Source organism: Fringilla coelebs (genome assembly GCF_963513975.1).
Source record: "Fringilla coelebs genome assembly, chromosome: 26".
Lineage (NCBI taxonomy): Eukaryota > Metazoa > Chordata > Aves > Passeriformes > Fringillidae > Fringilla > Fringilla coelebs.
Window position 1 is genome coordinate 1804691 of NC_140052.1, and position 12049 is coordinate 1816739.

At 61.7% G+C, this 12049-nt stretch overlaps 2 protein-coding genes across 6 annotated transcripts in view; both read left to right on the plus strand.

Moving 5' to 3' along the window:
- Positions 1-8249, plus strand: part of ANK1 (ankyrin 1) — a 37901-nt gene extending 29652 nt beyond the window's left edge. For 2 of the 5 annotated variants that reach the window (XM_084221771.1, XM_084221774.1), the window contains 6 exons: positions 979-1531; positions 2176-2434; positions 3606-3689; positions 3918-4076; positions 4371-4492; positions 6055-8249. In XM_084221771.1, coding sequence (XP_084077897.1) covers positions 979-1531; positions 2176-2434; positions 3606-3689; positions 3918-4076; positions 4371-4469 — 1154 coding nt within the window. In that variant the 3' untranslated portion in view covers positions 4470-4492; positions 6055-8249. Of the gene's footprint in view, positions 1-978; positions 1532-2175; positions 2435-2981; positions 3425-3605; positions 3690-3917; positions 4077-4370; positions 4493-6054 lie in introns of those variants that run through there. The other 3 variants (XM_084221772.1, XM_084221775.1, XM_084221773.1) reach the window with 3 other exon arrangements.
- A 1121-nt stretch (positions 8250-9370) lies between these two features.
- On the plus strand, positions 9371-11243 carry NKX6-3 (NK6 homeobox 3; the record flags this gene model as incomplete). Its single annotated transcript, XM_084221708.1, has 3 exons — positions 9371-9752; positions 10767-10936; positions 11013-11243. 3 exons carry the CDS (start codon positions 9371-9373, stop codon positions 11241-11243), a joined length of 783 nt encoding a protein of 260 aa, XP_084077834.1.
- Positions 11244-12049: the final 806 nt, after the last annotated feature.

Below are 12049 nucleotides of genomic sequence, written 5' to 3' on the forward strand. Positions count from 1 at the left end.
CACCTCAGCTAAGCCCTCTGGGAGCCGCATCCTGCTCCAGTGACCGCATGTCACCAGGGACCACCCCTCTGGCAGCTGTCATGCTTGCAGGCAGCCATCCCAGGCCTTCTTCTGCTGCCCAGCCCCACGCTCCTTCCCTGGCTGGCACTGCCCTGCATGCCCCTGGGTGCCCATGGGTGAGGTGCCCTTCCTGTGCCAAGGCTCCCAGCTGTACCCTGTGCCTTGGCCGTGGCTGGCATTTCCTGGCTGCCAGGGGAGCAGAACAGGGTCACTGCTGATCTCCAGGGGTGAAAAAATGCCTCAAAGCTGGAAAAGGCTGAGCAAAGCCACCTGCATGGGTGGGGGTGCCTGGCTTGGTTGTGGTTAGTGGATGTGCCTGAGCTGTGCACATGACAATGGCTTGTAGCCCTGGGGACACCAGCGGGGTTGTAAGGCCCTGGCTGCCTTCTGCAGGGCCTTGGGGGTTGCATGGCATGTTCTGGGGCCATCCTTCTCTGCTCATGGTACTTCCAACCCGCTCCTCTGTGCTTTGGAGAGTGTTTGGCTTTGAGAGTTAGTGCCTGCCAGACTTGGCTCCTTGGACTCCAGGCTAGCAGCCAGCCAGCTGATGCTGGATGGGAGCTGTGGGCAGGGGCCAGGGGGTCTGATGGAGCAGGGTAGCAAAGAGGGCACTGTGTCCTGCAGTGTGGATGGAAAATCATGTGAACACCAGGCCAGTCCTCCTCACAGGGAGGAGGCAGCCCCAGGACCTGCCCAAAGCAGCCCCAGGATTTGAAGGGAGGCATGGCAGCGTTTGCAGGGACCGTGTGAAAGCTGCTGTGAGCACAGCCCTGCTCAGCCTGGCCACAGGGGGCTGGGGCATGACCATGGCTGTCCTCGGGGCTGCCATCCTCCCAGAAGCTGTTTCCCTTTTGCCCAACTGTGCTTGTGCGTGCGTGAGGTGGCTGCTGGACATGATGCCTCTGTCTGCCCATTTAGGTTACGCTTCACTGCAGGACGAGCTGCTGTCCCCTGCCTCCCTGCATTACACACTGCCATCCCCGCTGCGTGCCGACCAGTACTGGAATGAGGTGGCCATCATGGATGCTATCCCCATGGCTGCCACTGAGCAGGATGCCCTGATGGAGATGTCCGACATGCAGGTGTGGTCCTCGGGGCTCACCCCCTCGCTGGTGACTGCTGAGGACTCCTCTCTGGAGTGCAGCAAGGCTGAGGACTCGGATGCCACGAGCGAAGGCCGGTTCCCAGGGCAACTTCTAGCAGATGCTCATGGCCCAGACCACATGGGCTCTATGGACCTGGTTGAGGATGACACAGTGGACTCAGATGCCATGAATGGCCTGATTGACCTTCTAGAGCAGGAGGAGGGGCAGAGGCCAGAGGGGAAGATGCCATCTGGTGATCATCAACCAGGGACTGGGGAGCAGGACCCGGAGAGTGAAGTCTCTTTTGTTTCAGTTCAGGAGAAGGTGCAAGCCAGGATCATGACATCACCTACCTTTAGCCATGATGTGGAGAAGAGTGCAGACAGGTACTGCAGCCTGGGGCGCCAGGGTGACCGTGGTAGGGGAGCACAACTGCTTTGCCAGCTACTGCCCTGTGCTGGGCCAGCTGCAATGATCTCCCTGCTTTGCTTGCTTCCCTGCTGGTCTCCAGCCCTGGAGCCCGGGCACCTGCAGTACACAGAACCATGGCTGGGCCTCACACCTCTCTGGCAATGCTCTGGAGGGCTCCTGGAAGAGACCCCCAGTCAGCCAGGCCCTGCATGTAGGTTGCACTTAGGAGAGCTAACCCCAACCTGGGCTGCCTCCTCCCACATTCCCAGTGGCACTGGACCCCTGAAGTCCTTGGCAGCACCCAGAAATGCTCCACGGCATTAGAGTCAGAGCTAGACCCCACCTAGACCACGAGAGCACAGCATGCTCTTGCCTCAGACCCCGGCCAAGCTGTGAAGCTGTGGGATGGGCAGGGAGCATGGCATGGAGGTGGCCTGTGCCTTTTTTTGTGCATCTGTGTGTCTTGTGCTGCTTCTGCTGGGCGCCCAGCAGCGCCCGTGGGGTGCAGGCGTGCCTGCCGGAGCTCGGCTGCTGCTCGGGGTGCGGCACTCCGTGCAAAGCTGACTGCCTCTCTCTCTCTGTCTCTCTCTCCCTATCCCTGTCCCTCTCTGGTGCCCAGGCTGAGGGACTGGAATGCAGAAGGCTCCTTTATCTCCTGCCTACAGGACCTGACAGCGGGCTCCTGGCAGGAGGGAGTCACCCGAAGGCTGCTCCCAACGCACACCACAGCCTCTGGGGCACAGGGCCAGCAGCAAGAGCAGGTCCTGGTGCCAGCCACGGAGCTGATGAGGGTCAGCTCTGCAGAGGACAGCGACTGGCAGCCTCAGCACCCCACAGGAGGCTGGCAGGAGGAGGCCGACAGCCGCTTCTTTGGGCAGGTGAGAGTAGGAGCAGGGGAGTCAGCCCTGCAGGAAGTGGTGACCCTAGGAACGCCTGTCAGGCAGACCAGGTGCTAGCTCCTCAGCTCTCCTGGTGTGTTTCCTGCCCCTCGGGGTGCCTCTCAGCCCAGAATAGCCTGCTGTGCTTGACACCTGAGCTCTGGCTCTCCATTTATAACCCGGTCACCCTCCCAGACTCGTTCCTTATTGAGTATCTGCCCTGGCTGCCAGCCCAACAGCCTGCTGGAGCCAGAAATAGAGTTGGTCTAGGGGCCAGGCTGGGTGGTGGGCTTGATGCCACGGTCACACAGAGCCAGCAGGTACAAGGTGAGGGCAAGCACCTTTCCCCAGGCTGGAAAGGAGGTGGCTGCTCAGCTCTGCGTCACCTGAGTCAGGTGTGATTCCAATGACACCCCAACGCCCTGGTGTTTGCTTCATTTATCCTGTGACCGAGGACTGCCCACTGCCGTAGTCAGGGGGACAGGCTGTTGGGCAGGCTGACAGAGCAGAGGGACAGATCCGTCCTGCTCGCTGCCTGGCCGGGGTCAGGCTGTTGGGCAGGCTGACAGAGCAGAGGGACAGATCTGTCCTGCTCGCTGCCTGGCCGGGGCAGTCCCGGCCACATGACTGCCCAGGACGCTCCACCTGCCCGCTCCCTTCTCGCCGCCCACCGCCGGCGGGGCTGCGGCTGCGGCAGCTGCGGGGAGCCGGGCACGGCGCGGGCAGGCGGCGGGGCGGCATGGCCGAGCGCTGACAGCGCAGCCGGGCACGATGTGGGCTTTCCTGGCCCAGCTGCTGATCGCTCTGGTGCTCCTGGCCTTCTTGCTGGTCAGCTGCCAGAACGTCATGCACATCGTCAGGGGCTCTGTGCGCTTCCTGCTCAAACACGCCCATCGTGAGCTGGACAAGGAGCTCGGGGAGAGCCAGGGGCTGGCGGATGATGAGGAGGCTCTCTCCGCCAGAGTCGTCCGCCGGCGCGTCTTGCTGAAGGTAACGAGCGGGGCGAGCGGAGAGAGCAGCCCCGGGCACAGGCACAGGAGAGCAGGGACGGGGCAGGGCAGGGCAGGGCGGACGCGGAGGCTGCGGGGTGCATGTCAGGTGTGTTGTTCTACCAGGTAAAGCACTCGCCTCCCCGCCCTCACAAGCCCTGATCTCCCTCCTGTTCCTGCAGGGGAATGAAGCCCTTCACCTCCCTGGAGAGCAGGTGACCGAGGAGCAGTTCACAGACGATCAAGGCAATATCATCACCAAGAAGGTGAGTGAGCCATCGGCGGCAGGGGACGGGTAAGGGCACGCCGCAGCCTTTCCCTTCTCCCTCCAGCCCTGCAGCCGGGGCCATGTAGGGCATTGGTGTCCCGCTGTCTTCGGTTACACTGACGGCACTTCTCCAGCTCGCACACCACGTGCGGCTCCGGAGCCGGGTGAGGAGGGAGCCGCGGTGTCCCGGGCTGGCTGTGACACCCAGCTGTGCGGGTCTCCACAGATTATCCGGAAGGTGGTGCGTCAGCTGGGCCCTGGTGACAGGCAGGAGCAGGAGGAGCTGATTCTGGAGGGCTCCCTACAGGAGCCCCAAGACCTGGAGGCTGAGGATGATCACTTCATGAAGTACTCCATCTTGCACCGGGATGGTCTGGGCGCCAAGGTACAGTGTGGCTCATAGCCCTGCCCTGCAGGCAGCCCGCCTGGGCCAGCCCCCAGGGCTCTCAGCACTTCAGCAGGACTCTCTGGGTCAATGTCACCCTCTGTCCTTTCTTCTGCCCCGCGCTCCTCTCCTGTTTCCCCTCTAAGGCAAATCTTGCCCTCTGCGCCAGTCTTCTTGCTTGGTGTTTTCTGCCTGCCAACTGACTCTACCTTTCCCTTTCCTGTCCTTTTCTCTCTGTCTGTCTATCTGTTCACCTGGGTGATGTCCTGCTTCCTGCCCCTCCGGCTCCCTCAGGAGGAGGTGCGAGTGCGTGTCCCGAAACCAGAGGTCTCTGGGGGCAGGATGGGGGCTCAGATAGTGAAACGAGCCAGCCTGAAAAGGGGGAAGCAGTGACCCCTCAAATGGCCTCTTTTGAGGTAACCCTCCCTTTGCTCTTCCTTCTGTCCTGGCTCTCCATGCTGCTGCCTGCACTGAGCTGCTGCTCATGTCCATTCTCAGGGGAAAGTGTGGTGGGGCCGTGCCCAGCTCTTGGCCTGCACAGAGGGTTTGCTGTGCTGGTGGGTGGGCAGCAGTGTGGCCCTGCTGATGCTCCTGGGTGCAGAGATGCTGCAGCCAGCTGTGTGCACAGCACCCACTGCAGCCACAGTGCCGAGGGCTGCTCCTGCAGTGACAGCACACGGTGCTCAGGGGGATGGTCCCCAGTGACAGGGTCACAGAGTGGTTACTCCTGGGCTACAGACAGAGGGATGTCTTTGTCCAAGTCACTCCAGGGACTAAATTTCAGAACTGCCCCCTTCGTGCATGAGCACTGAATGTGCAGCCTTGTGGAGATGAGACCAGCCCTTGGAGCTGGTGCCTCGGAGTGCCCCTTCCCAGGGGTGCAGCTGAGCCCTGGCAGAGCTGTGGGTCACATGCAGGGTGTCCTGGTTCTGTGGGTTCTGTGCCCCTGCCCACAGCACTTGCAGCCATGTGGAGGAAAGCACTGAGGTCTGCTGAAGGCAGGGTGGGGGCAGGCCTTGGCAGGGTGCTGCTGGGGAATTTCTGGGCAGTCGGGATGCAGGAGTGGCAAGTGCAGGAACGTGACCCACCTTTGACCTGGGACATTTCTTCCATTGATCCTCAGCGAGCTCAGAATGACCCCTGAAGTCTTGTGCATTCCCTGATTCCCCTGTAGAGTGGGACCAGGCCAGGTTGAAGGCAGGGTGCTTGGCACAGCACATTTGAGCCTAGCTGCACCATTTTCCTCTGCACACTCACTGCTGGGCTGGCTGCAGCACTGGGGGAAGGTGTTGCATGTGTGCTCCCCAGCTGCCCAGCACTGCCTCCTGCCAGGAGGCTGCCAACTGGGGGCAGTTGGTTCTCTGGCCTCTGTTGTACATGCATGACTCACTCTGTCCTCCCTTTTCTCTCCACTGTGTTAGTGAGCTCTCTGTGGGTGTATGAAAGTCAAGAGGCTTATGCTTGTGGGCACGTGTTCATGCAGACTCTGTTCCCCTCTGCCTGCCCCACTGCCCAGACAGCCCCTGGCTCTGCCTGTTTCTGGGGCACCACTCCTGTTGCTTTGCTTTTGCAGTTTTCCACTGTGTGAAAGTGGCCCTGGGTGTGCACTGGGGAAGGTCTTCCTCACTGCTGGGAGAGTGGGGTGCAGTCAGTCATCCTAGCTGAAGGCTCAAGGCCTCCTCCATCCCATTTCCTGGAGCAGCCCTCCCAGCTGCACTCCCATTGCAGTTGGTGCAGCTCAGCTGCTGCTTGCTGCTCTGAGCAGATGGGGCAGCACCATCAGTGCCATCGATGTCATTAGAGGTGCTCTGTCACTCTCTGACACCCCCCAAAACTTGTCTTATGGCTGCCTGGCAGCGTGGGTGCATGTGGGACAAGCACAGAAGGGGCTCCCCATCCATGTAGCTGGCTGCCCCCACCATTCATCCTGGATGTGCCACCATGAATGCCTGGTAACCCCATTTCTGTGTCTCTCCAGGATCGCACCTCAACACCAAACCACTGAACTTCACACACGTTCTGACACATACCTGAGAGGAGAGGAGAGGAGAGAAGAGCAGAGAGTGGAGGGGAGCAGGGCTGGCTGTACATGTTTCTATAGGCTAATGGCATGATTCCTGTATGAGATATACTTACCGTCCTATCCGCATGACTGACTGACTGCAAGACGCATGAGCTACAGTACTTCAAACAGATGAGGGGCCTCCATCCTTGCCCCGCTGCTGCCAGGAGCCCAGAGACAGCACCACACACCAGGGGCATGCTCTCAGCTCCTTGGGGAGGCAAGAGCTGGAGCAGAAGAAGAGGAGAGGGAAGGAGATTGCACCTCTGTGTGTAGATGCATCCCCAGGTGTGAGCTCCAGCTGCAGGAGGAAAGCTGGGGCAGCATGGCGCTGCTCACCGTGGAAGGAGAGGTGCTTGGCCCCCCTGCAAATGCCTGTGCTGCCTCTGCTGGACTTGCTTCTCATCCCTCCCTGTGAGTGTTGGGTTTTGGGGAGGGCAGCAGTGGCCAGAGGGTGCAAGGGGAGGCTGCAGGGAGCGCGGCTGCCCTGGGCAGAGGGACTGGTGCAGGGCTGCCCTTCCTCTCCCCAGCACGTGCAAAGTCTCCCATCAGGGCAGAGCACTGAGCTCGTTGCTTATGTTGAAAGTGTAAACTGTACAGCAATCAGCCTTGTGTATATGAACCAATAAATACTATGCAAACCCCTAGGGACACTCTAGCAGTATGTACAAAGCACTGACAGCTCTGCTCTCATATACCTCTTCAGGCTGCAGGATGGGCAAAGCCTTTGGAATATGTGAGCAGCTCTGGTGAATGGAGCAGGAAGGCTCTAGGAGTGAGAGGGCAGCAGCCTGCCCCTGTCCTGTGCCCCTCTGCCTGAGCCTGGCCCCTTCCTGGCCTGAAGAGGGGGGGGCTAGAGGTGCAGTCCCACAGTCCAGCCCCAGTTTGTGTTGGCTCCAGCTGGGTTGAAGCTGTAGGCCTGCGCCGAGGTGCTTGGGGCCCAGGGAGGATGTGCAGTGAGAGAGAGCAGGAGGTGCTTGTGCCACAACGTGGGGTTGTGCCTAGCTCTACTCAGCACAATATCTGCTCAGGAGATGAGCCAGGAGCTAGCAATAGCCAGCAGCCGTGCAATACGCACCCCAGGCAAGGGCTTTGCAGGGACCCTGGCCTCCCTGCAAGGGGGGTAACAGCCCTGGATACTGACTCTCCCGGGACCAAACCCAGAGCCACGGGAGCTGCTGCTGCTCCGGTGGCTGCATTTTCTCCAGGTGGAATCTGCCTGAGCCCTGGGGGCCGGGGCAGCCTCCAGGCTGCTCTAGCAGGAGAGCCGTGCTGGGCAGCTCAGAGCTGGGCAGGACGTTGACCCTGTTGTAATACTTGACCCCAGGAGAGCAGGGAGAAGGCAGTGGCACTTGGTCCCAGGTCCCTGACCCTGTGCTTTACCCAGCTGATGTGGGGACCTGGCCTTTGTAGCACAGTGATGTGGGGACCCCCTGCTCTTTCTCCTGGGAGCGGCCACGGCCCCGCTTTGCAGAGTCTGAGTTTGTTCTCTGTGGCCAGGTGCAGAACAAGCGCCCCTCCAGCTTCAGGCTATGTGCTGGTGGCCTTGGCAGGGCAGCCCTGCCTTTCAGTGGGTGCACATCTGCTGGGAGAGCCCCTGGCTGCCCCGCAGCCACGAAGAAGCCTCGCTGCAGCGAAGCGACTGACCCAGCTTAGCCTCGGAGAGCAAAGCAGCCCCTTCCCCGCCCCAAAGTTGAGCCATATAGGCACAGACTCTCCATCCATCACCCTTGCTGCGTACAATAACCTCCCTAGACCCACTGCAACAGCTGACTCCGTAGCATCACCCTAGAGTTGTGTGTGGGTCCAGTGCTTTGGCCTTGTGTATGCCGTAGGGAATGTGCTGTGCTGCAACCGTGCCAGGCACCTGCAGTGACATTGCTTCGCGCTCAGATTGCTTGTAGGGCTGGTAGGGGGAGGCTGCACCCGACATTGAGCCTAGAGAATGCTGCAGTCTGCACACTAGAAGCTTTTTAGAAGTTTTAAAGATTACTTTTATTTTCTTTTTTTAATTGTTATGGAAACAAGCCTTTTGGATCTCCCTGTCTTAGGCCCCGATGTATAGATCATTTCCCTGTACACCAGCTATCAGAATATGAATTAATAAATAAATCAACACAAACAGTGTCTCGTCTCTGCTTTTCCAAACGTGGGGAAGACGGAGAGCCCGGGGCCGGGTCCCCTCTTGCCGGGAGGGCGGGGGCGGCCGTGTTTCTGCCGTTCCTGGAGCAGCGGAAGCGAGCAGGAACCCCCGGGGGGCTGCGGCGGCCTCTCCGGGGGTGGGCGAGGGGGGAAGCGTCCGTGCCACCCCTGCGGGGGCTGGCCCGGGGCTGCGGCGCTGCTGAGACCGCACCGGAGAGCCCCGGCCCGCCCGGCGCTGTCCAGGGTCCGCGCCGCCCCGCGCTCCGGCCCCGGATCCCACCCATCCCGACCCGTCCCTTCCCATCCCATCCCATTCATCCCGACCCATTCCCAGGTCCCTGAATGGTGTCTGTCGTGTCTGTCGTGTCGTGCCCCATCCCATCCCTTCCCTTCCCATCCGGACCAGTCCCTTCCCATCCATCCCGACCCATTCCCGTGTCCCGTCGTGTTCTGTCCTGTCCTGTCCCGACCTGTCCCTTCCCATCCCGTCCCATCCCGTCCCTTCCCGTCCCATCCCATCCCGACCCATTCCCATGCCCCTGTCCCCATGTCCCATCCCATCCCATGGATCCCATCCCATCCCACCCATCCCTACCCATCCCTACCCATTCCCGTGTCGTGTCATGTCGTGTCCTGTCCTGTCCTGTCCTGTCCTGTCCTGTCCTGTCCTGTCCTGTCCTGTCCTGTCCTGTCCTGTCCTGTCCTGTCCCGTCCCGTCCCGTCCCGTCCCCGCCGCCGCCGCCGCCGTTCAAAGCGCAATTTGTCTGGGCCGGACCAATCCCGCGCTGCCGCCGCGCCTCAGCCAATGGGCGCGCCGCCCGCAGCCGCACGGCCAATGGGAGCGCGTTATTCTAATGAGCCCGGCTTTATCAGAGAAATGTTGGCGCTGCCCGAGCCCGAGTTTTGGGGCCGGGGCCGGAGCCCCCCGAGGTCACCGGGCGCTTCCCGGGCTGCCCGGGCCCCCCGTGCCAGCCCGCACCCCAGTGCCAGCCAGGACTCCGGGGCTCTGCCGCCCCCAGGCCGGCGGTAATGGGCCAGCCGTCGCACCTCCGGGGTTGCGGGCTTTGAGGGCCGCCTCGGTGCTGGAGCCATGGATGCCAACCTGCCGGGCACCTTTCTGCTCAACGGCCCCTCGCTGGGCCCCTTCCCCGAGGCCAAGGCGCCCGTTTGCCAGTATTCAGTGCAGAGCTCCTTCTACAAGCTGGGACCCCCCGGGCTGGGTGCCCAGCTGGCTGCTGGCACCCCCCACGGCATCTCCGACATCCTCGGCCGGCCCGCGGCGGCGCCCAACAGCAGCCTCCTCCCCGGCTACCCCCACGCGGGCGGATTTAACGGACTGAGCTCGCCGGGCGTCTATTACGGGCCCCAGGTGGGCGCCCTCCCCAAGGCTGGTGGCGAGTACCTGCCGCGGGGCCGGAGCTGCTGGGCGGAGGCGGCCCCGGAGTGGCGGGGCGGCCGGCAGTGCGGCGGCCGTAAGTACGGGGGGCTCGGAGCGGCTGCGGGCCGGGTGGGTGCGTGGGTGCCGCAGGGGACGGGCACCGTGCGGCTACACACGGAGCGCAGCAGGGCACCTCGCGGAGGGCATGGGCCAGGCTGCGTCTTTTCCATCGCCCCGCACGAGGTTGGCCAGCGGGCTCGCCCAGGACAGCGGGAAGGAGCCCAGTGCTGGAGCTGCTGGACCTCAAATGGTCACAGAACTTTTTGGCTCAAGGGCAGGGGTAGTTCTAATGACAAATAGTAATTCTTTTCCCCCAGGCAGCCGCAGCTGGCAAGGACAGGCAGAGCCCTCTGGCTCACAGGATCTCCCTGTTTTTCAAGCAGTCTCACTGGGGGTCAGTGCCTGGGTGGTTCATGGCAGAGACGGGCAGGACAGCCAGCCCCGGAGCCCCAGGCTGGCAGCACTGCCTTCCTGCTGGGGAGCTGTCAGGGGAATTGCAGAGTATGCTGCTGCTGTCCCAGAGGGTAGGTGGGATGGGTGCATCCGCTGTCCCGTGGGAAGCCCCAGGAGGCTTCGTCCAGCTGTTCAGAACCTGCAGCTCTGGTCCCCTTTACCCCTTTGCAGGTGATGATTTTGGAGCAGATGGGTTAGGCAGTTTGGCCATCTGCTCCTGGCACAGCTACGAGCCAATGACCAGCTATGTCTGTCTTCTGTCCCGCATGGGACACGGGGGCACAGTGCTCCCACTGCCACAGGGCTCTGGGGTCAAGCACTGTTGATAGCGACCCTTACCCTCTCAGCACAACCACTTAGCACTGTCCTTGACCAGGAGGTGCCTCTGCTGGCTTATCCTGGCTCTTGCTCTGTGGGACCTCCACAGTGGGCAGCTCAGCCCTCCTGGGATGGGGCTGAAGCCCTGAAGTAGGAATAAAGTTTTAATTTGGAGAGGAGCAGGTGCGGAGCAGCTCTTTGGTAACTGAGGGCTGGTGAGTGCAGACAAAGGGAAAGCTGCCCAGAGCTCACCCACTTCTCCCTTCCTCTCCTGTAGCCCCCGCTCACTTGGCTGACAGCATCCACAAGAAGAAGCACACGCGCCCAACCTTCACGGGACACCAGATCTTTGCTCTGGAGAAGACGTTTGAGCAGACCAAGTACCTGGCGGGTCCGGAGAGAGCGCGGCTGGCCTATTCTCTGGGCATGACTGAGTCTCAGGTGAAGGTGAGTGCGGCTTCCTGCGCGGCACGGGGCGCGCAGCGTGCTGGCTGCTAACTGAGCTGGGCCCGTGGGGCGCCAGGTCTGGTTCCAGAACCGACGGACCAAATGGAGGAAGAAGAGTGCCCTGGAGCCTTCCTCATCCTCGCAGCGGGCGGGGGGCTCTGGCGGAGAGCGGGCGGCCTCCGAGACCGAGGACGATGAGTACAACAAGCCCCTGGACCCGGACTCGGATGACGAGAAGATCCGGCTGCTGCTGAGGAAGCACCGTGCAGCCTTCTCCATGCTGGGCTTGGGCACGCACAGCGGCTGAGCACGGGCACAGCCTGCCCCTCTGCCCCCCTGCCTGGCTGCTGGGACGGGCTGGCTGACAGCTGCACGGCTCACAGGGCTGCGAGCAGCGCACGTGGTAGTGTCAGGTGCAGCCGTGCTGTCCTGCACGGCTTTTATTGATGAAATAAAGGTCCCAGTCAAGTCCCAGCACTTGTTTCGTGGGCTTGTGGTCCAGGGTAGCCTCGTGAGGCTGGGCTAGAGAAGGGTTGGGGATAGGATGGACGGGGTAGGGTCTGCATGCCAGGCAGGGTGGTGCTGCATGTGGGACAGGAGGTGCCCACAGAAGCAGGGGAGCCCTGGAGATTTTCCCAGGGTTTTCCCTGGTTTGGGCATGTACCAGCAGCAAGAGCTGCTGGTTCAAAAGTCACTCACTGGGGCCTCTTATTGGAAGCTCTTAGCAGCAAATAAATATCATTTATCTTAACAGTGTGAGTGAGAGCCCATTCACCTGTCGGGGCTGCAGGATTGATGTGGCATCAATAGCCCCAGTGTGTTTGCCTGCCAACCTGTTGGGTCCCCCCCTGCTCCGTGCTGCACCCCTGTGCGACGGGGGCTGCACTTACAGACGTGTGTGTGCACATGGCTCTGCACACCCCCTGTTCTGGCTCCCCGTGGCTCACCAGTGGCATGCCAGCTGTGGGTGCCAGCTGTCTTTACCTGCTTAGGACACCAGAGGAGCTCCAGCTGGCACAGACACGGCGCTGAAGGCCGGGCAAGCTTGGCAGTTGTTCAGCCAAGAGCCAGCTAAGTGCCAGCCAGGTGTGAGCAAACACGTGGGCTGTGTCT